This window comes from Eschrichtius robustus, chromosome 14 (genome assembly GCF_028021215.1).
Source record: "Eschrichtius robustus isolate mEscRob2 chromosome 14, mEscRob2.pri, whole genome shotgun sequence".
Classification (NCBI taxonomy): domain Eukaryota; kingdom Metazoa; phylum Chordata; class Mammalia; order Artiodactyla; family Eschrichtiidae; genus Eschrichtius; species Eschrichtius robustus.
In genome coordinates, this window is record NC_090837.1 from 40,872,860 (window position 1) to 40,897,405 (window position 24,546).

The 24,546-nt window shown below is 40.2% G+C and overlaps 1 protein-coding gene across 2 annotated transcripts in view; it reads left to right on the forward strand.

The window, feature by feature from the left end:
- LAMA3 (laminin subunit alpha 3) overlaps positions 1-24,546 on the forward strand; it is a 244,295-nt gene that overhangs the window by 176,366 nt on the left and 43,383 nt on the right. For both annotated transcript variants that reach the window (XM_068563499.1, XM_068563500.1), the window contains 12 exons: positions 2,281-2,361; positions 8,839-8,945; positions 11,813-11,863; positions 12,776-12,927; positions 17,939-18,049; positions 18,166-18,277; positions 18,493-18,660; positions 20,111-20,307; positions 21,486-21,602; positions 22,587-22,741; positions 23,021-23,162; positions 24,006-24,108. In XM_068563499.1, coding sequence (XP_068419600.1) covers positions 2,281-2,361; positions 8,839-8,945; positions 11,813-11,863; positions 12,776-12,927; positions 17,939-18,049; positions 18,166-18,277; positions 18,493-18,660; positions 20,111-20,307; positions 21,486-21,602; positions 22,587-22,741; positions 23,021-23,162; positions 24,006-24,108 — 1,496 coding nt within the window. The remainder of the gene's footprint in view (positions 1-2,280; positions 2,362-8,838; positions 8,946-11,812; positions 11,864-12,775; positions 12,928-17,938; positions 18,050-18,165; positions 18,278-18,492; positions 18,661-20,110; positions 20,308-21,485; positions 21,603-22,586; positions 22,742-23,020; positions 23,163-24,005; positions 24,109-24,546) is intronic.

The window sequence follows — 24,546 nt, forward strand, 5'->3', positions numbered from 1 at the left end:
TCATGCTTGTACAATTGTGTGAACATACTAAAAGCCATTGAATTGAACATTTGAGATGAGTGAATTTTATGGTATGTGAATGCTATCTTAATAAAACAGTTTTATTAAAAAAAGAATAAACAAGAAATGCAAACCAGAACCAAAACAAAAACAGACTTTCCAAGTTGTATGCCTCTGGGTTTTGCCTTTTCCTCTTTTCTTTTGCTGTTCATTCAGCCCCATCATGAGGCTGCCCTTCTCTGGATGCTGGAGAAACTACTGTAAAGAAGGCTGGCAAAGACTCCGATCTCATGAGGCTTTACCTGGAGAATATGAGGAGAGGGGTGGGGGAAATCATCACACTCAGTAAATACGTGCACAAATCAATCTGAAGTATAATTTCAGATAGAGATAGGTTATGCCATTGATAAAAGGGTTATGTTATGGGTAGTGAGTAGATTCTTTACAGAGGGTGGTAGGAGGGCTTTCTGGAGTTGTTGGACGGGGACCAATGAACAATGAGATGGAGTAAGCCATGGCATTATGATGAGGGTCCAAGGCAAGGAAAAAAAAAAAAAGACGAGAAAGCCCCTGTGATGATGGGTTTGTGGACAGTAAGAAAGCAAGAGTGGCTGGATGGCAGTGAGAGAGAGACGGCCAGGAGATGAGGTTGGCGGGGCATCCAGGATTCAGATCCTGTACCTTGCAGGCTAGAGTAAGGCCCTTGGATATTATGGATTTTATCCTCAGTGTGATGGAAGCCACAGGACAGTTCTGAGCCGCAGAGACATGTGATCTGCATCATCATCCAGGCTCCAGTAAGGCCCGTAGACTCTGTGGGTAGAAAGCCACCATTTTCCTTTCACGATAATCCAGGCTCTGCTTGGCCTTGGCACTTCGTCACAGTCTTGCTCATCATGACGTGTTCACTGTGGGTCCAAACAAAATATAACAGGTAACTAAGTGAAGCAAGATTTGGTTTGAAAATCAGAATGATGCTGATAAAGTATCAGTAGTGCACAGGCTCTGGAACAGTTATGGACCACAAGGCTGATTGATATTAGCCGAGTTAGCAGAGAAATTGGGCAAGTCAAAATTATCAGAGGTCACCTGCCCAATGTGGCTTTTCTGGAGATGCATATTTGAAATGTGCATCCTGGTTTACTCTCTGTGTATTTGATACTCGTTAAACCTGCCCAGTCCTGTGGCTTTATTTGTAAAGGGATCTATCACTTGACAGTTGCCCAGGCTTGTTTGAACAGAAGCTAGAGAGAATAAAAAGCAGCAAGATTTTCACGGGGTGAAATTTTGGGGGGAAAGCTGTTCATCTTTAGTTGCAAAGCATATTATCATCAAGGTCAGCTTCTAGCTTCTGTGCAGTTTAAGTAACATTCAGTTCCTAAGATTTATCAGTAAAACTCTATTTTTTCTAATTCTCCTTCTGGCGATATTAATACTGCTGACAAATTTCTAACTGTCCCTTTAGAGGTGTAACTGTATCTAACTGGCCAAGAGAAGCTCCCCAAATAAGAATTCTTTTACCAGCCAAAGATAAATGGAGTTATTTCCCCTCAGATTTATGTCAGTGTAATGTTCAGTAGTCACAGACATTCCATAAGGAACAAGACTTTTTCATGGTCTCTTCGTTTAATTTTTTTTTTTAAAGAAGCTTCTCAAAATACACCAGTTAAGAACTGAACGGGAATTGAAATTCCAACAGCCTGATTGGAAAAGTGTGGAAATCCCCAACAGCTGTGCCCACAGAAATACCTGGGCATTGAGCATGCTCTGTGCTTTAGTCGCCTCTGAGGCTCTGAGGGCCTGGCCCACCTACCACTGTTTCTTCCCAGAAGGGATTGTGCCCAATATAAAAGAACTAGAATAAACAAGGAGAAAAAAATTTTTCTTTAAAGAATCAGAACTCTCTGTTCTTTTTTTTCTGCCTAGACTTGTTTTATTCCTTCCTTGTTAATTCTGGAAAAATGCTGTCCTAATCATCTCTTCCAAAGTGTGTTACTTTACTCTGTCTTAAGGGAAGGAATGTATTTTTCCAAGCCAAAAACTGAAACAAAGTAAATGCCTTCAGTCCTTATTCAGCCAAATTTGCCTGATGTCAGCTGAAGGCATTCATCATTATCTCTGCAAGTCTTGATGGGCAAAATTTTCTTCACACAAAAGGTAGCCAGACACTTGGTTTCCAGTTTCACTTAAGGCAAGTCAGGTTCTTTGTGGCAAAAAATAATGAGCATAAAGTCTATCAGCTTATGTTTTTACTGGGGCTTTTCTCTGTCTTTCTTCAAGTTTTGCCACCGGCTGTGTTGTGACTGGGGGAAAGGTGAAGTGCTCCTGCAAACCTGGATACACAGGAACACAATGCGAAAGGTGGGTGCCGCCCCTCCCCCACCCCCTTCTCTCCTCCCCCGTCTTGCAGGTAGGGGTGGGCTCTTCCCGGCAGGCTGCTGCAGGCACCCTGGCTGTAAGTGGGGCTCTGCTGGGTTGAGGCTCAGAGGTAGGGCTGGGGCTGCTGGTTTCATTGAGGCTGGAAAAAAGTCTCTTGGGAAAAATACAAGCGTGCTCACTTAGTAAATCATTAACTTCCTTCTCTTTCTTGTTTTGTACCTGTTTCAGCCATTTGAGAACGAGGTCCAATATGTCATAGTCCTATACGCTCCAGAAAACACCCGTCTATATACCTATATATACCCCTACATACCCTTACTCCCAGGCACACCCCTACATACCCCCCCAACGTGTATCTATATACTCGTACCGCCATATAAACTCATCCCTACATACTCCTATCCCCACGTATACACATACCTACTTGCCTGTACACAAACGTACAACTCTGCATACTCCTACACACGCACACATATCAGCAGCCCTAGATATTCCTGCACACACACCCCTCTTAATGCCCACACGACATTATGAACACTTGCAGGACAGCCTGTGTCTCACTCATTTCTGAACCCCTAGTGCCTAGTGTGGTACTATTCATATAATAGGTGTTTGTGAAACAAAAGAATACGTGTTACAAAATGGAAAGTACATACTTGATCATAAAGGGCCACAGAGCCAAGCTTTAGTTTTTCCTGAACAGTATTTCATGATTAGCTACTATGCCCAGGGCATTGCCAAGTATAGTGAAGGCTGTAGAAGGTACTTGTCATCTAGAGGGGAAGAGAGCACACATTTATCTGGAAAAGTAACAGTATAACAAATGAATCATATGGATAACATTTTAAAATTTAAAATAACTTTAATATAAGATCAATACATAATTATTATAGAAATGATGTAATACAGGTGAGCAAAGAACTAATATGTACCATACCCCTGCAACTGCCCTATGCTCATGCCTGCCCACCTACAGTGCTTGTTGTATGTTCTTACAGATCAGTTCTACATGCATAGACTGTTTCTTAAAAGAAAAAGATAGATTCCTATTTTGCTTTCTGTTTTGTTTTCTCATCTAATAGTATGTTAGTAGTATATTTCCGTATTAATAAGTGTTCATTGATAACATCATGTCAGGACCAGGAAGTTCCACTGAAGTTCCATAATCCCCCACTACTGGCCTTTGAAATAGTTTTACTGTTTTCCATTCAAAGCAGCACTAAAAGTGAATCCTTTTAGCTAAATATTTGTGTACATAAATCCTCAAGATGTAATTATAGAAGCGATCCCTTGGGCCAAAGCCTAGGGACATTTTTCAGGCATTTGATACATTTTGCAAAATTGCCCTCCAGAAAGATTGTTATCTGTTTACCATACTACTAGCAGCAAAAGAGCAACTGCCTGCCTCCAGTGGATACTAAGACTGTTCACTTTTTTAAAATATTGCCAGTTTGATAGGGAAACATTGTATGTCATTTTATTTTACATTTTTTGGTAATAATTAGATTGGATTTTTTCATGTGCTTATTGACCATTTATAAATCTTTTTTTTTGAATTGATTTCCAGGTCTTTTACCCATTTTTTTCTAGTGGAATGTTGTTCTTTTATTTTTTTGTTGATTTGTACAAATCTTTTAGAGGAAACTAATGCTTCATACTATATATTGCAAATATACTTCTCAGTTTTGTTTTTTCATTTGTATATTTTTTGGTTTTGTTTTGTCAATTCTAGATCTGCAATAGTTAAGTTTTATTATATTTGTACCTACTCTTTTATTCTTTAGGGTTTCAGCCATTAGTGTCATGCTTAGAGAGGTTATTTAAATGTTTATGCATGTTTTGTTGTAGTACTTTTCTGGTTTTATTTCTTACATTCAAATCTTGATGTTGGTGAAAACTTGGAACCTCAACTTTTTTGTGGTATTGCATCTCACAGGGCAGATAGATTTAGGGTCTACACGTCAGGCAAAAATTGACCGGAGCTGGCATAACCTTGAGTATCCCAGTGTCCCATGTCTCAGTAATACAGGGGCCATGTTGCATGAAATGCACATGTCATTTGGTTACACCCAGAACCACGCTCTGTAGGGTGAAACAGTCACTCTAGGAGAGGCACAGGGAAACTAGACCAGCTGGGGGAATAGCAGGTTCACATCTCTCATGTCACGCTCACTGCAGGACGTGTGCTCACCGAGTGATGGGGACAGTCACTCCAGCTGTTCTTCCCTTACACTCATGCTCTCACCCTCTCATCCCTCTTTGGCTAAGTACCTTTAGTTGAATTCACTAAAGCTAAATGTGTACAGAATTTCTTTTTTTTTAATTAGGGTTTGATTTCAGATTTTATTTTATATTTTAGTTTTTATTTATTTTTTTGGCTGTGTTGGATCTTTGTTGCCGCGCGCAGGCTTTTTCTAGTTATGGTGAGCGTGGAGCGTGGGCTTCTCATTGTGATGACTTCTCCTGTTGCAGAGCATGGGCTCTAGGTGGCTCAGTAGTTGTGGCTCACGGGCTCTAGAGCACAGGCTCAGTAGTTGTGGCGCACGGGCTTAGTTGCTCCACGGCATGTGGGATCTTCCCGGACCAGGGCTTGAACCCCTGTCCCCTGCATTGGCAGGCGGATTCTTAACCACTGCGCCACCAGGGAAGTCCTGTAAATGTGTACGAAATTTCTATACGAACTTGGATTTGTTTTGTACATTTTATTTGGTTCTTGTGCCGTTATCACTTCTGTATCATTTCTGAAACTATAAAATGACTTTGACTATTTGGTTAAGCAAGGCCCCCCTCGTAACCCTTATTTAAATTTTTTCCTGGACCATTCTGGCATATTATTTTTCTGGATAACGTTAGAAGAATTTTACTTAAAAAAAAAAAACAGAAACAGAAAATTAATTCAACTGGATTTCATAGTAAGGGAGGGCTACTCTAGACTGGGGTTATCTGAAACATTTTATGGACAAGGTGGGACTTAGGTAGGTCAAAGGGATGAATAGAACCCAGTGGAGCTGGGAGGTGGAGGGAGAAGGCAGCTCAGGTCAGGGAAGTAATGCAAGAAAGTCCAAGGGCCTAGAGTGTACCTGCCACGGGTGGAAGGAGGCAGTGCCTTGTTATGGGCATCAGCTGAGGGTCTGGACGCTATCCTATGGTAAAAAGGAGCAATTCAAAGTTCTTCTATTTTTCATTTCTGCAGGAGGAACATTGCCCACACTTGCCTCACATCTATTATTCATTCTTTCCTTCAATGAAAAATGGATGGAGATCCTAGTATATGCCTGGCCCTGTGCTAAGCATTAGAAACACATCAGCAACCAGAGCACAGACTCTGCCCTCAAGGGTTTTCCAGTCTAGTGGTGGACAGAGGTACAAATAAGCTGTTAGAATAGAGAGAGAACATAACCGGGCTAAATCAGGCTGCAGCAGGAGGGGCATCAACCAGCCCTGACAGGTGAGGGACGGAAGGGGCAGCTACACTGAGACAGAAAGGACAGCTCGGGTGGGGAATGGACTTGGGAGGGTCTTCCAGGCTCCGTGATCTAAATGCTATGCGACTCCCACCTGGGAGAGGCTTCCTAATTTAATCCTCCTTATGGTTCTGCACAAACAGTGAAGTGGAAAACAGCACCAGGCTGGAGGAGACATCCATTTGACAGGCAGCTGATCTGAAAAGGGAAATTCTTAATTAACAGTTTTCTCAGCTTAGGTTTGTTAAGTTTGATGTCTCAGGAAAGCAAGCTATTGTTTTTTTGTTTTTTTTTTTTTAACTTTTCCACAGCTTAATGCCATTTTAATGTCAAATTTTTTCATTTCTTAACACTTATTGAGCATCCACTCTGTGCCAGGCTGCCAGGCGTCATCTGGCACTAGTGGTTAACTATGCAATGATAAATACAAGCACAGAGTAAGGTGAAAAGTAAGCATATATGCAGGAGCTAGCTGGGCAGAGGTGGGGAGGGAATAGGAAAGGCTTCCCTCCTCAGCCCGTGCTCTGGGACACATTTCTCCCTTGGCCACTCAGAGCCACAGATGACAGACGTGCTGTCTGCTCTCTATTTGCTGTACCAATGTCATCTATGAAATCAGGAAGTTTTAGTTTAGTCCATTGTGTTTAGCACTACCATAAAATGAGAATAAAAGAACCAGTTATTTCTCATAATCGGTAACTAATGCTTTGCAAGATTAAGGAAGAAGCAGAATCAAACTTCCTGAATATTTATGTAACTTTAAATTAGGTATTTTGTAAATATGTGTCTTTTACATAGAAAGTTTAGATATAGGTGAGACATCTAAAGAAAAAGTATTTTAAACCGAGATCTTTTGCGTAGCATGGTTTGTTAGGCAGAATATGGGGCCAGTCACTTCAAATAAAGCCCTATTATTAGGACAACCTGCTTAGTAGACTTGGATAAGCCACCTCAGCTTAGTTACCTTCTTGATAATTAGGGAATACATGTGTTTTCTGCTTCCTATCCATTTTCCGAAATGTAGAATTCCAAATGACACCAATTATACATACGTACATATATATGAATATTTCATCATGTCTTAAAGTAGCAGTAGCTACCTTTTACTGAAAGTCTACTATGTGCAGGCATTGTACTAGATTCTTTACTATATTATCTTTTATCTTATATCCATCCACCAAAATAGGTATTGTTAGTACAATTTTTCATTCATTCATTCAGCATATACTTATATCTGACACCTAATGTGGGTCCAGGCATTATCCCAGGTGCTAGGGATGCATCAGTGAGCAAAACAGCCCCCCCAAAAAAATCCACATCCTCATGGAGCTTAACATTTTCATAAGAGGAATAGATGAAGAAATGGAAGCTTGAGGGGTCAAGATAACAGCCCAAGATTACATGGACTGTGGTGGAGATGGAGATCTAACCAGATCTTCCTGATTCAAAACCCGTGTCCTGACTTCCCCGGTGGTCCAGTTGGTAAGACTCTGTGCTCTCAGTGCAGGGGGCCCGGGTTCGATCCCTGGTCGGGGAACTAGATCCCACATGCCAGCCACAACTAAGAAATCCACAATCCTGTGTGCTGCAACTAAGACCTGGTGCAGCCAAAATAAATAAATAAATATTAAAAAAAAAAACCAAAAAGATCCCATTCACTTTGTTATACAGCAGAAACTAACACACCATTGTAAAACAATTATACTCCAATAAAGATGTTAAAAGAAAAACAACAACCAAAAAACCCAAAAAATCTGTGTCCTTTGCACTATATCACCAGTTTATCCATTGGTAAAGCATATTTAAATTGCCTCAAAGTTCTCTGATGAAAAGCTTAAATTTGAGAAAGTCAAATGCCATATTTCCTTGATTCTATCGATTCCATTGATGATAAAACACCACACACACATCAATTTAATGACAATTTAGGGGGGATAGAGTGGGAGTGGAATTTTGCTAATGAACAGAAATATTTTAGTTTACATCCCAGTTCCAGAAACATTAACATGTGTTTGTGTAATTTTTTTAAAAATTTTATTATTTATTTATTTATTTATTTATGGCTGCATTGGGTCTTCGTTGCTGAGTGTGGGCTTTCTCTAGTTGCGGTGAGCGGGCTTCTCATTGCGGTGGCTTGTCTTGTTGCGGAGCACGGGCTCTAGGCATGCAGGCTTTGGCAGTTGTGGCACACGGACTTAGCTGTTCTGTGGCATGTGGGATCTTCCCGGACCAGGGCTCGAACCCGTGTCCCCTGCATTGGCAGGCAGATTCTTAACCACTGCGCCACCAGGGAAGCCCTGTGTTATTTTTTGAAGAAAACGGAAACTCACAATCAAGGAAATATGATCTTTTACCTTATAAATAAGGAACTGAATTCTCATCACTAAATCATCTAGAATAATAAAGGCTCAGGCCAAGGTGGCAGTTGTAACTGCTCAGTTGTTTAAGCCCCTTATGTACATCACTGCAGCAATTAGAGCAAATAAATGTGAATTATGCAGACTTGAAATACACAATAGGAAATATTAATAAAATCCCCCTTTATGCAAAATATTGAAATTATATATGAATTTTACTTTAATTTTTTTCTTTGAGGAAATTAGCCATAAATTAAACAGTGTGTATTTGTGTGATATCTTCAGGAACACAACTCTTGCGTAAAATTCACCCACCCCTGATTTCCGTATTGGTCAAACCACTGGCTCCTATATGCATTTTGTTCATCTGCCGTTTGGCTGTCGGGATGATTGAAGACCTTGTCATCTGGGGTGTCAAGGAGGAAGGGAGCAACCTCTGCCTGCCTCCCCCTCCTCACCATTCTCATTCAAGTCATAAATGGCTCTGTACTGAGACACATTCACTCTTGCAAATCTATGTCAGCCCTTCCTCTCATAGGGTTACAATATCCCAAACAGGGAGCTGGAAGTTGAGAAATTGGGTGGAATAAATGATGAGCCCTTTGGGTGTTTCCCCTCTTTTTCTGTATTCTTTGTAGGTGTGCACCAGGATATTTTGGAAATCCCCAGAAATTTGGAGGCAGCTGCCAACCATGCAGCTGTAACAGCAACGGCCATTTGGGCAGTTGTGACCCCCTGACGGGAGGTAAGATCGACTCACACCTCTGTTAACCTACCTCTATCAAACTGGTATAAAATAGCTGGCAAAGAAGCCAAGCAAGCATTTTCAGCAAACACACACACACTTCCAGCTAACAAGTTGTCCCCTTGTTTTGACAAAGTTGGGAATGCTTAGGTAGTATTCACAGGTTTGGTGAATAACTTACTTCAAGTGGGGTTTTTTTTAAGGTAAATTGTTTTTAAAACTTCACTAATTATAGCCAAAATAATTTCAGACCCTATTTTGGTGATTTTTGCTGAGATCTCCCTTTGACGTTATAAGGTAATCATTTCATCAGCTTCCTTCGTGTATGTATCTGAAGAAGTCAGAGTGCTCTTTCTCTTAAAGCAATAACTGTTCTAGGATGCGGGTGTATAATTGAGATGGATTTTACATGCCAAGGAAAAAACATTAACTGGGAGTTAGTATAGGTTCATTAGGAAACAAAGGAAGTTGGAAAAACAGGAAGACTCTCCACGTCCTCCTTTGATGGAGAATATTAACGTGGTTTATCAGGAAAATGCCATTGATATAGCGCAATGCCAAATCCTTAGATAAAATCTCTCATCTTATAGACAAGATGAAGAACTAAACCCTGGATGTGTGGATTAGATCCATTCAAGTGACTGTTCCCAAAGGAATGCAGACTAAATGGAGCCTTACCGGTCTGGAACGAGGTGTCTGTTGTCACGTTTGGGGCTTCATCTGGGCTCCGTCTTGTTCAACATCGTTGACTTGAATGGAAATATAGAAGGCCTGCCCACCCAGTTATCAGGTGACACAACGTTGGAGGAGCTAGCAAATGCCTCCTATGACACATTTAGAATAAAATAGGGCCTCAACAGCCTGGAATGAGGAGCCAGTTCTAACCAGACAGAATCATGTTGGGGTAAGCATGCAGTCGGTCCTATAGCTGAATGGAAACAAAAAATAAGTTTGTGATAAATGAGACGTGGCTAAGGTTTCAGTCAGCGGTGAGTTCAATATGAATCAAGAGGGTAACGTGGCCCCTTAGACGCCTTGTACTATCTCCACTGAGTTCTCGTGTCCAAAACCAGGTGGCCTGCCATTGTTCCCTGGTCCGCTGCCCGTGCAAGTCCCCACGAGGGGCCCATGTCTTTACAAGGCAATAGACAAGCTACAAGTTTGTTCAGAAAGAAGGTGAGGCTGTGAAGGGACTTGGAGCCCTGTGACATGAGGAAGGACTGACAGGCCAGGACGGTGGAAAGGAGACTTGGAAAGGACGGATCTGAAAGGCACATGTGTGGGAGAAGGGTGGGTCTTGTTCTGTGTGGCTTAAGGTATGGAGAACTCACATCCAGGAGTGGAAGCTAGAGGGAGATCTATTTTAAATCATTCTGAAGAAGAAGTGTCAAATGTCTAAAGATGAGAAGGACTGGTTTAAAAGGAGGTGAGTTCTACTGTCACTGGAGGTGTTCAGGAGAAGTTTCGACATCAGACACATCGTACTCGTGAGATGAATGCCTTTTCTAATAACAAAAGTAACCAACCTAAAATGAGGATGGGAACTATTTGTTCTAGAAATGGAAGGAAATGCTCACATGTGAGACACGTTTGTTCCTGTGAGCTTTTTTCCCTCTTTTTCATTCTTTCTTTCAGTTAATAACGTACAGATTCCTTGGTGGTCAAAACTCAAACTTGTTGATAAAATTGCACTGATAAATCAATCCTCCTCATAAGCCAAGTCCCCCGTATATTGTGTTTGCAGGAGTTTGTGAAGGAAGTAAAACCATGTTTCCTGCCTGTAAGGCATTTATGGTCTAATTGAGGAAATAAAAGTGACACAGCTATATGTCCATATAAGAGTGAGTAAAAGATTTTTTGAAAAGGACGAGTAAGAGAAACCTATGATTACATATAATAAAATGTCTACAAATATACTGTGAAGAGACACTTATTGTCTTTGAGTGGTAGGATCAAGGATAATGTTTTATCTCATTTTGCTGATTTTCCCAAATTTTCCATAGTGAACTTATATATTTTTTTACAATTAAAAATAAATGCGGTTCAAAACGTATGTGTATACACACAAGGTGTGACTGCTGAGAACACACCTGAAAGCTTCCCTGTAGCATGTCTAGGAAAGTTTCAAGCTTAGAGTTTTCCTTTAATAAAGTCAGGTGATTTTTCACAGGAAAATGAGAGGGCATTTCAGCATAAGAATGCATGGTATGGGGAAAGGAGTAGAAGTGGGAGGAGTAAAGAATGTCCAGGGATGACCATTAGGCTTTCCTGTCTATAGCTGAGAACCTCATTATTCAGCATATGTGAGCGGTAGGCGGTGGAGTCGGTCCACTAACTTTGTGTGCATATCTCACTTACAGCATCTGTCACACTGTTGTGAAATGTGCCTGTCTCCCCCATAGGACCATTAAACTACAGGACAGCAGAGACTTTTGCCTTGCTATCTTTGTATTCCTGCCCCTAGCACAGGGCCATGGCACACTGGGAACGCTCAAAGGTGCTCAGTGTTTATTGACTGTTCTTGAATGATATTAGAAGAGACATCAGCAGTTGTATAGGAGGCTACCAAATGAGGACAACACTAATGATTAAGAGTTTTCATTTCATAAGAATGGCATGACCCTTTGTAGAGAAGAAACTGAATATATAATCAGAGAGGCCACAAGAGAAGTTCCCGTAGCAAGATTGCTGGGAGATGAGGCAGCTCCCCAAGCAATGGCACTGAGGAGGGAGGGAAAAGGGAAGAGCCGGCAATGCTGTGTGGTCGGGTGACTGAACACAAAACTAGCTCTCCCGAGAGCCAAGTTAAAAAGCACATGAAGAGTAAGTTTAATAACGCTGTCTTCTCTGGTTACTCCTCATTTCAGACTGCATAAACCAAGAACCCAAAGACGGTGGCCCTGGAGAAGAATGTGACGGTGAGAAGAGAAAGGGCCCCCTCTTTTCCAAGTTGTGGGGTTCAGCTTAAGATCCGTGAGCCCTACACTGGGACATGCAGTTTCGAGTCTGGGAAAGCAGTGGTGGGAGGTGGCGGAAGGAGGGCTACTTAGGGTCACATCCAGCCTCTGTCAGCTAAAATCTGTATGACCTCGTGCAAATGACCTTACTTCTTCAAGCCTCGGTTTCATCATTTGTCAAATGGTAAAACTGAGGTTGGTAATAACTATACCAACCTCATATAGCTGTTGGAAAAATGCTTATAAATCCCTTATCATGATTCTTGGTAAATAGCAAGCACTCAATAAATAAAAACTATTTATTACTCTTTTCCCACATACAAAATAAGCAGCAAGTTGAATAGATTCACCATTTCTTTTTTTGCCCAGTTTTATTGAGATATAATTGACATGCAACGTTGTATTAAAGTATATAACATAATGATTTGATATATGTATATGTTGTGAAATGATCACCACAATGAACTTAGTTAACTTCCGTCACCTCACACAGTTACAAATTTTCTGTCTTGCATTAAGAGTTTTTAAGATCTACTCTTCTAGCAACTTTCAAATATGTAATACAGTGTCGTTAACTATAGTCTCTGTGCTGTACGTTACATACCAAGAACTTACTTATCGTATAACTGGAAGTTTGTACCTTTTGACCGCCCTCACCCTTTTTCCCCATTCCACCATTTCTTTGTCAAATGCCCCCTGTCTAGAGATCTCCCTTTTTCAGAATCTGCATCTTTCCCGGAGAAGTCCAGGATTGTGATTTTTGCCTGTGATGGGCTATGTGTGTATTAACTGGGTGGCACAGCCCTGGGGCTCTGTTTGCATTCCTGTGGCTCCAGCCCACAGCACATGTGCCTTTGATTGCGGCCCCCACAGATTGTGACAGCTGTGTGATGACGCTCTTGAACGACCTGGCCACCATGGAGGACGAGCTCCACCTGGTCAAGTCTCAGCTGCAGGGCCTGAGTGCCAGCATGGGGACCCTGGAGCAGATGAGGCACTTGGAGACCCAGACCAAGGACCTGAGGGTAAGTACCCTGTGGGTCCAGCATGATGCCTGGCCCAGAGCAGATACTTGGTGAAGAGAGATGCTGCGTGAACGAATACTCCTCACGTGAGAAAGGGGGGAACTTGACTCCACTTAAGGCTCAGAGGGGCTGTCCTCCTTCCTCTGATAGGAAGATTAGATTTTTACTGGTGAAAAATACCAGTGAACACACAAAACTAACACTTCTAAGTGAACATTCCTTACGTACTGAATACTTCTGGGCTCATTTTTCTCATAATCTTCAGCTCACTGTTTTGCATTCGGAAGACTCGTACGAATTTGAGTACAGTTGTTATTAATTCTTCTTTAAATGTTTGATGGAATTTTCCAGTGAAGCCATGTGGGCCTGAGATTTTCTTTGTTGAAAGTTTTTTTTTAAATTAAACTATAAGATCAATTAAAAAATAGATATGGGACAATTAGGATTTATCTATTTCTTCTTGAGTGATATTTAGTAGTTTGTGCCTTTCAAACAATATTTCTATTTCATCTAAATTACCAAATGTATTGCAATACAGTTGTTTATAATTTCTCCTTATCCTTTTAATATCTGCAAAATCTGTAGTGATGCTTTCTCATTCATTCTGGTTGTTGGTCATTTGTGTCTTATCTCTTTTTTTGATTATTCTGGCTAGAGGTTTATCAGTTTTATTGATCTTTTTATTTCATTGATTTCTCTCTGCTGTTTTTCAGTTTTCAATTTCATTGACTTCTGTTCTTATCCATGTCTTTTCTTCCTTCTGCTTGCTTTGGGTTTAGTTTGCCATTCATTTTCTAGTTTCTTAAGATAAAAGCTTATTTACTGATCCAAAACCTTTCTTAATATAAGCATTTAGTGCTATAAGTTTTCCCCTAAGCACTGCTTTAGCTGTATTCCACACATTTTAAAATGTTGTGTTTTCATTTTCATTCAATTCAAAAGATTTTCTAGGGAGTTCCCTAGTGGCCTAGTGGTTAGGATTCTGAGCTTTCACTGCTGTGGCCTGGGTTCAATCCCTGGTTGGGAACTGAGATCCCACAAGCCACGCAGCGTGGCCAAAGAAAAAAGAAAAATTTTCTCATTCCTCTTGTGACTAGAACTGTATTGTTTAATTTCTGAATTGGGGATTTTCCAGATAACTCTCTGTTATTGATTTCTAGTTTAACTCTTGGGGTCAGAGAACACACTTTATGATTCCAGTTCTCTTAAGTGTGTTGATGTCTGTTTCACAGCTCAGAACATGCATGTACTATGTACAGTTGGAAAGAAGGTGGTCAAGAGGGTATCCTAAGAAGTACTAGGGCCGAAAGTGCCCCACGGGCCAGAGTCAGGCTCCCTGGGGGGAAAACGGGGGCTCTTCTGCCTATAAATGGAGGCTGAAAAAGCAACCTTGAAACTTTCCAATTCCCATTGTTGGGCAATGGCTGTATGAGAACCTAAGAAAGGACAACCTTGCAGCCAGGATGTGGACAAGACTCACAAACCAGGATCTGTGCTGAAATGTGACATTCTCACACTATCACCATAATGTGCAAGTCCTAAGCTGTCAATGTAACACCTGGTCCTGGACTGGGGGGTCTGGGGTGGGAGTGATGATACCCACAAGATCACTGGACAGGGCACAGAGAGTGCAGGGAGAAGAAGAAATCTCCCTCTCGGAAGGAGCCTGCAAACATTGTGTAACAGACAGGTAATAAACATGCAGCAGAAGCAACAGTCAAGTGATGAGTTCCCTTCAGAGAAAATGAAAGTCATAGGACAATCTGAAAATTACTTTAAAGAATAACATCCAGTAGAAGGAGCAAGAAATTAGAAAAAAATTTAAAACACCAGAAACCAAACAAGAAGAGGTAAATATGAAAGGATCTAAGTAAAACTCATGGAAATGAAAAAATATACTCAAAGTAAAATAAATCAGTAGATGAGATAAACCCTAAGCTTGACATAGTGAAAGAGGGTTTGGAGAATGTTTAATAAGTGCTTTTGGAACGAGGGCTGATTGTAAACCATTAGTGGCTATGGTTGAGTACATACAGCAAAAACTAATGCTAGAAAACTGGTTCTTTTCCATCCCATTAGGGTAATTTTAGTGCATGGTTTGCAGGCTTAATATGGAGAGGAGGGGGGAAAGTATGTTTTCAGAGAAAAACAAAAGCCACTTGGGTTACTTTGATGTCATCAGTACAACCCTGCATTTTTTTTTTAAATATTTGTTTATTTATTTATTTATGGCTGTGTTGGGTCTTCGTTTCTGTGCAAGGGCTTTCCCTAGTTGTGGCAAGCGGGGGCCACTCTTCATCGCGGTGCGCGGGCCTCTCACTATCGCGGCCTCTCTTGTTGCGGAGCACAGGCTCCAGACGCGCAGGCTCAGTAGTTGTGGCTCACGGGCCCAGTTGCTCCGTGGCATGTGGGATCTTCCCAGACCAGGGCTCGAACCTGTGTCCCCTGCATTGGCAGGCGGATTCTCAACCACTGCGCCACCAGGGAAGCCCCAACCCTGCATTTTTTCAATGAAGGGAAGGAAACCAACATTTTGGTATCCATCCTATGTGCCAGGCTCTGTGCTAAGTGCTTTCCTTACGTCTCACAACATCCTATGAGGAAAATAGTGTTATTTTTATTTAACAGGCCTGTAAAAGCTAAGTAACTTGCCTTCAATCACACAGCTAGTATGTGGTGGTTCCAGAAGAATTCAAGCCAAGGTGAAATTCCTTTTTTTTTTTTTTTTTGGCAGCTTTATTTGCAATAAGCAAAAATCAGAAACATCCCAAAAGTCTGTCAGCAGGTGAAGGCATAAATAAATGGCTGTACATCTACAAAGTGGAATACTAGTTTGCAATAAATTGTAATGAACTACTGATGCATGGGTGAATCTCAGAATAATTACTCTGACTGAAAGAAGCCAGACCAAGAAAAGTTCATATCCTAATGAGCGTGTGTGTTTATGTGTGACAATCATAAGTTGTGCACAGTTCTAGAAAATGAAAAGTAATCTAATAGTGTTTGTTCCTGGTGATGGGGAAGGAAGTGTCAGGGAGAATCGGGGGGAGGGGTTACAAGGGGCATGAGGAAATGTTTCTTATCTTAATTGTGGAGATAATTTCATGGGTCATGTGTCAAAACATATCAAATTGTGTACTTTAAACACGTGCCTTTTGTTGTATGTCAGTTATACCTCAGTAAAGCTTTAAAAAAATCAAACGAACAAAAACAGAAAGAGCCTCATTGACCTGTGGGACAACATCAAGTCACCAAACCTGTATGTAATTGTTGTCACTGAAGAAAAAAGGAGTAAGGGGCAGAAAAATATTTGTGCATTTAACGGTAGAAAATGTTCCAATTTTGAGGCAAAACTATTAACTCACAGCTCTAAGAAGTCCTGTGAATTCCAAGCAGGATACAGAATAAAAGTCTCACTAAAGCCCACCATTAATTAATTGCTTTAAAAACAAAAATAAGTTGACATACTTAAAAGCAGGCTGAGAATAGAAAGATGCATTACAGAAAGGGGAGCAAAGGTAAGAATGACTTTTGTCTTCCTGTCTGCAAAAATTAAAAATAAAACATCTGAAACAATCAGGGCATTGTTGCATAAATTCCAGTTTGTCCCCTAGTGCAGATTGTAATAAAACAGAATTAATAAAATCTACATGTGTTAACCTGCTCTGTGAATGTAGAAAGTCACAGAAAATTGTAACCTTTTTTTGACAAAATAAAAGAATATCTACTCAGGAAAATGTCAATCTGTTTTTATAGATTTGTATGAACTTGAGGAAAGTGTAAAAAAAATCCAACAGATAATTTTGTTCTCTGTAACCTCTGATGTCTGGGATTGGTGAGGGTTTTGAAAGTAGGGTGATTGATTGTCAACCATTATTCATACACAAGATGAAATTCTAAAGACCATGCTTTACCCACTATACTTCTTACTTCTTATACTTCTACTAAAACTCTTTAGAATGATGTGCCTCATTTACCTACAGCAAAATTAAAATAGAACTATCTTCTTGCAACATCACACAAACACTATGAAAATTCAGTAGGAATATGTATGAGAAGGCAACTAATTTTTTGAACGGTCGTATGTATGTGACATTTTATAATGCATTAGCCCACTTACCACTGAAAACAACCCAGCAGCTTAATATTATAATCAGCAATATACAGATGAAGGAGATAAGGCCCAGTGAGCTTATCTATTAAGTGGTGAACCTAGGGTGTGGACCTGAGCTGGAAAGCCTGTGCTCTTTTACCCGACGCTGGTTCTCGTGTGCAAATAGAGATGATAATTTTGCTTTTTCTTGTAAAAATTCTCAAGGTATTAACATATTTTTTCCCCAAAATTGAAAATATTTACTACTCTAGATATTATATGAGGCAATGTCACCCTCTAAAAGTAATGAGGCTGTTTAGTTCCCCAAAAAGGACAGGGGACCAGGATTTGAGTCCTGAAGCAATTAGTAATCACGTGTACTGCTGTGGCATGGATGGGTCACCCAACTTCTTTGGGCTTCTGTTTTCTCATTTTTTTTTCATATTGAATAAGGGTATTCAATTAAATGAGCTACAAATTTCTCTCCTGCTCTATAATTCTTTGAATCTAATGAGTCCATGAATAGAGTAGCCATAGGCACTTCTTTTTAGTATTATCAGGTAACATATAGGTTAAAAATAACTGAACAATTCTTTATAATAGAATCTAAACCTTAATACATCATGTAAGTGGCATCACCCTCATTTCTATAAGGTTAGATCGTTAATTCAAGTAAAGTATCTCTTGTCTCTTCATGTTTTTAAATTTTACTACTTTATTTTAGAGCCATATCACAACTTACATCAGAAATTTATTCTTCATGTGGCCTATTTCAAAGAACCGTATTTTTTTTCCTAAGGATCAGCATTGGTCTTGCTAAATGAATCTTTTCACATCATCACCAGGTTTACCAAGTTGGTAAGACTTCCCTCCAAATTTCTACTCTAAAGTGAGATTAACTTTGTATTTTACTTTCAGAGCCAGTTGCTCAGCTACCGTTCCACCATTTCAAATCATAAATCAAAACTGGATGGCCTGGAAAAAGAACTGAGTAACTTGAATCACGAATTTGAAACTTTGCAAGAAAAGGTAATGTGTTAGGTCAATAACATTAACTTTTTTTTTTTTTTTTTGCTTTCAGAATATTGTTAGTTTTTTCCTCCCATCAACTTAATTTGTTGCTCATCAATTTGTTTTTCATATAGGTTCAAATAAATTCCAGAAAAGCTCAAACATTATATAACAATGTTGATCGGACAACCCAAAGCGCCAAAGAGCTGGACACGAAGATTAAAAATGTCATCCGGAATGTGCACAGTAAGAAGAGTTACTCAGCCCAATTAAACATCTTTCATATTACCTTGTAGCCTTTGTGGTACAAAGAAAGAGTTCAACATTATGAAAAAGAGCCTGTAGTGATACTATAAAACCAATATGAACCCTCCATAAAAATCTCGGCCATTTTTTTTTTTTTTTAGTAGTCTGCTGGAGTCCAGAATTCCCAGTTTAATAAACTGCTTGATGTTTTCCAGTTCTTGTGAAGCAGATCTCTGGGACAGAAGGAGAAGGAAACAACTTGCCTTTGGATGATTTTTCCAGAAAGCTGGCGGAAGCGGAGCGCATGTTGAGGGAACTGAGGAACCGCAACTTTGGGAAGAACCTGAGGGAAGCAGAAGCTGAAAAAAAAGAGGCTCAGCTTCGTAAGGACCCTCCCAAATTCTTGCATGCAATCCGTTCTAATTGGTTTGAAATACAGTGTGCAGAGTGCAATATCTAGTCACCGGTGCCAGGTGGAGGGGCTCGTCTTTTCAGTGTATATTACTGGTAGAGGATCATGTGGTGAAAATAGGTGGCCCCTTCAGATTACTGAGAAGCCATAGGACAGAACAACATTTTTTTTTTTAATTTATTGAAGTATAGTTGATTTACAATGTTGTGTTAATTTCTGCTGTACAGCGAAGTGATTTCAGTTATACATATATATACATTCTTTTTCACGTTATTTTCCATTATAGTTTATCACAAGATATTGAATATAGTTCCCTGTACTCTACAGTAGGACCTTGTTGTTTATCCATCCTATGTATAATAGTTTACATCTACCAATCCCAGACTCTCAATCCTTCCCTCCCTCCCCACTCCTTGGCAATCACAAGTCTCCTCTATGTCTGTGAGTCTGCTTCTTTTTCATAGATATGTTCATTTATGTCATATTTTAGATTCCACATATAAGTGATATCATATGGTATTTGTCTTTGTTTGGCTTACTTCGCTTATTATGATAATTTCTAGGTCCACTGATATTGCTGCAAATGGCATTATTTCATTCTTTTTAAAGGCTGAGTAATATTCCATTGTATATATGTACCACATCTTCTTTATCCATAGAATAGAATATCATACCATCATGCAAAAAAAAAAAAAAGTTTCTTCTTGGATATTAGACACTGATACCTCTTGTTCCTTTTTAACTGCATTTTCATTCTTCTTTCATTCATCTCCACTCAGCTCTCTCATATCATTTTTAATGGTCACCTTATCACCATTGAGGTTTTGAATCATACATTGATATTAGCACTACTGTTACCTCCCAAAATGAATATACTAGAAATTGACTGAATATATCTAAAGGTTTGGGTTAGGGAAAAAGCCTCATTAGCTCAAAACTGTAAGAAATAATAATTTGGTGTATATTTTTCCAAATACTGACCTTTATTCTCTAGTAAAATGATGTATCAGTGGTTACAGATAGTAGCAGTTCTCTTTTAGCATTTGTATTGTTTAAATTTAATATTAGCCTTGGCTTTGAGCTGCAAGGAGACAGTTAGTAGAAGGAGCATGTGCTTTGTGCTCTGCAGGTCAAGTTCAAGTCCCAAGACTGAAACCTTGTCACCCAATTTCTCAGGCCATCCATTTTCCTATCTGAAACACGAGGATGATAATTACTGTTTTCATGTGGTTGTCACGAAAGTTAAATGAGACAGTGTGTGCATAACATAACATAAATGCTAGTTTCCTTTCCTGTTCCCTTGCAAGTTCAAGGAAAACCATGAAGTGAGTAGAAACTCAATTCTCCTTCTGTAGTCTTTATAAGTTAGCTTCCAGTGTACTCATGTCTCAAGTGGAAAACAAAAAGGTGATGTATTACAGTGCTGATTCGGATAAGGAGCTGGCTGGAAAACCACCAGGTGGAGAACAATGGGCTTGTTAAGAATATACGAGATTCTTTAAATGAATACGAAGCCAAACTCAGTGACCTCCGTGCCGCTCTACAGGAGGCCAGTGCCCAAGCAAAGCAGGCCACCGGCCTCAACCGAGAAAACGAGAGGGCTTTGGAATCCATCAAGGTGAGGTCACGGTCAGAATCTGCACGGTTTGGTTAATGACAAGGATGAGGGAACAGGAATCTTTATCGTTAATAAAGTGGCAGAGCCAAGCAGCTGTCTTTACGGGAAGCCCTAATCAAATAGGAGCGAGGCATTAAATGCAAAATCAAAGTAGTTGCTACTCCTCAGCGGCCAGAAAGTTTCTGAACTTAAACCACAGAGAAAGTAGAGCAAATCACTTCACCCCCACCCCTGGCTGATAGAGTGCTGGACCAATAATGCTGCCAAATAGGTGAGAAATTAATATTGTTATAATTAATTCGAAGTATACAATGTATGCTTTAAATAACTGACTTTTTGTGTCATATATGTAAACATCATTATCAGAATCACCAGCAAAGGCATTTTAAGCCATTACTTGCTTTATAGGAAATAAGTCAAAATACAGGCCACATGCAGGAGTTGCAATGAGAATTTAAAGCTCGAATTCTATAGTGTGTATTTCAGTGGTGAACACTGTAGGCTAAAACAACAACAAAAGTGTGAGGGGCTATGAAATGACAGTAAGATCAAAGTGGAATAACATAGGACTGAACACCCCCTCCCCAAAAAAACCCAGGAATTTCGTAAAAGACAATGACTAATATCTTCGCAGATGGTAATATGGTTAACTCCCAAAGCCTCTTCAGGTAGTAACACCTCTGTTGGAAGTCACTGATTTTGCCAAGGGGAAGGGAGCAGGATCCAATTTTATGGGTCCCTGAACTCTGGCAGCCTTCACCCTGGCATCCTAAAGTCCTGTGTGTTTCCTTATTGAAGTGTCCCAACATCTTCATTGGGACCGGCATGTAGAGTGTGCTGATGGTTGGTGCTGATTTCCTTAGTTAAAACCCCTCGTTCTGATCCACTAGCCAGAGCTTAATTATACATCCACCTCATGGGCCTGGTTGACCCCAGTGTAGAAACCTTCTCCAATGTGACAACGATTTCATTGGCATGTTGTCTGTGGAAACTATGACAACACACCTACACAGCAAATTGAACTGATGTCTCATGGCTTTGGAGTTTCCTAGATGACCTTTAAGTGCAAGAAGACATTCTGACCCTGAAATTACTTCTATGCTGTTGTCCAATAAATATGCCTGTGCCTTCTGACAATATATAATGAAGCTCACAGACATTCTTTTTATTCTCTCCAGAGACAAGTTAAAGAAATGAATTCCCTCCAGAGTGACTTCACCAAGCATCTAGCTGCCGCAGACTCTTCCTTACTACAAACTAATGTTGCCTTGCAGCTGATGAGTAAAAGCCATGAGGTAGAGGCAAAACTTGTTCTCTAGAAAATTGGAAAGCATTTAATTTATGTTTCGAGGAAACTATGAGATCCGCTAACCAATTTTTTCTCCAGTATATGTCTTTTAGATGGAAGAAAATATACCAGAATGTTAAGAGTGGTTGTCCCTTGGGGGAGGGGTGAATGATGTATCTTCTTTATATCTGTCTCTGTTATCTAATTTGCCTGCAGTGAGTGAATGTTACTTTTGTGATAACAAAAAAAATATGGTGCTATTTTTAAAATATCATTTTCATCTCTAAGATGATGAATAAGGTCTGAGGATCTAATGTAAAGCAATATGACTCTAGTTAATAACACTATATTGTATACTTGAAATTCGCTAAAAGAGAATTTAAATGTTCTCACCCCCACTCCCAAAAAAGTTAAGAGGATAAAATATGAGCTGATTGATGTGTTAACTCAGTGGGGGAATCCTTTCACAGTGTATGCGTATATCAAATCATCACTTTGTGCACTTTAAATATCTTACAATCGTATGTCAGTTATACCTCAGTAAAGCTGAAAAACAATTAAAAAATAAAATAAAATATCAGGCATACATCAGTAACAGAAGACATTTAGGACTGGTAAAAGATTGACAACATTTCTTAGCAGCCCATTGGTCATTTTGAAAATATCTTTTATTATTGCTATTTCTAAATCAGAAAAAAGGTATTTTGGTTTAGTACAACTATACACTAATGATAATAATGAGCTTTTATAAAATTTATCAAAGTGGGTACCCACCATATGGAAAATGTTCAAAATGGTGGTAAAACTTGGGAGAATATTATCAGTGTCAATATCTCAAGTAACCAAGGAGTAATTGGTGTGGTGAGTGGGCTCAGAAAACAGTTTCTCATTGTTGCTTCCTGGAAACGTCATTTACGACAGAGGTCAAGAAGATGGCATATACATGCTTTGCTTAAGTTGACACTACCTCTTGTTTACTTGGAAAATATAGGAATATGAAAAACTAGCTGTCACTTTAAATGAAGCAAGACACGAACTAAGTGACAAAGTGAGAGAACTTTCCAAATCGTCCAGTAAAGCATCCCTGGTGGGGGAGGCAGAGAAGCATGCGCAGTCTTTACAGGAGCTGGCGAGGCAGCTGGAGGAGTGAGTGGCCGGCCTGGCGGGTCTAACTGCAGGGGCCGCTGGAGCCTGGTGGGAAGGCCTCTCAGGGGGAGTGGGGTTTCCAGACCAGGGTGGAGGGCGGCACCCAGGGCCCAGGTCCGAGCCCGACCAGCTGCAGGGGCCTGATTCCCAGCTGCATCTTTGGGGCAGAGCTGCAGAGCCTGCAGCCCCAAGTCTCCATCTGTCAAATGAATGGGGAGGTTAGGGGGCTCAGCTGCAGGCAGGGGGGCCGCTGGAGCCCTCTTCTGTGCCATTTTCTAGGATCAAGAGGAACACTAGTGGGGATGAGCTGGTACGCTGTGCCGTGGACGCTGCCACCGCCTATGAGAACATCCTCAGTGCCATCAAAGCAGCCGAGGATGCAGCGGACAAGGCCACCAGCGCGTCTGAGGCTGCCCTCCAGGTGAGCACCTGCGCTGGCACCTTCTCTCCAGGCACTCTGGAGACGACTCATTTTCCTATCTTCTTTCTGTGTGCACCAAGGAATAGAAAAAAGCATTATTTTAGACCAGAATTTGTTATATAGAATAGACTCGAACTTGCTCTAGATATAAGTCATTTCTGTATATACTTGGCTGTTTGATAAATGTAGCCCACTTTTAAAAATCATTTGTAAAACCAGATAGAAATCACACTGATTATTGATTTTGAACCGTGAAAGTATTATACCCTGCTTCTTACCAGGTATGTTTTTATGCTGTGACTGAGTATTGAGTATTAACATTTACCAAAGAAGAGAAATTTTTGTACACAATTTTATAACCATTTATTTCCTGTCATTTGTCTTACACCTGGGCATGTCTGTGGAGTCCTATGGGATCTTAAATGCATCATATAATATTCCTATATCTAAAAATAAAGAACAAATTATTAACTATGAGAGAATTAGGGGACAGACCTCGGAAGGTTGAAGATTTTTATCTCCTGAAGATTAAAAGCCTAAAAGCATTTCATCTCTGTCCTCCATTACTGCAGAGGGTATTGTACAAGTGACAGTGAGAAAATGAGAAGGTGTCACACAATTTGTCATTATATCAGCAGAGATGGGTCCGCCTCCCCAAGCCACAGATGTCTTCTTAGAGCCCTGACAGTATCTTTTAAGGAACAGTCTTTTTAAGCCTCCTCCTTACCTTCTAACCTCATTCTTTAAAGATTAAAGATAAGGGCTTTGGGGTAGGATGAAAACTCTTACACTGTATTTCCTAAGGTGTATCACATTTCAAGCTGATAAACACTTTGCTTTCAGACAGTGATAAAGGAAGATGTTCCAAGAAAAGCTAAAACCCTGAGTTCCAACAGCGATAAACTGTTAAATGAAGCCAAGATAACCCAGAAGAAGCTACAGCAAGGTATTGAGGGTTAGGGTGGAGGCTGGGATAGTCAAAGACTTGGAAACAACCTATGAGACCAGGAGAGGCAGCCCTAGAAGCAAACGCACTTCTTGAATCTCAGTGTCCATGCAAATGATACTTTGCAAACTCATAGCTGGGATGTTTCTACCCAATATTCTAACATATACCAAATTAACTAGAACCTCATAAATCTCAGTAAATCTTGAGGCTGATAGACCTGTTTGGGCCTGGCCTTGGGTTTGGGGGAGGGGATTCTTAGTTTAATCCCATGTGGACCCACATAACATTGAGGTATGTGTACAGTGCTGCTTTCTTTTTGTTTTTTTTTTTAAACCTTGGGTTTATTTTATTTTATTTATTTATTTATTTATGGCTCTGTTGGGTCTTCGTTTCTGTGCGAGGGCTTTCTCTAGTTGCGGCAAGTGGGGGCCACTC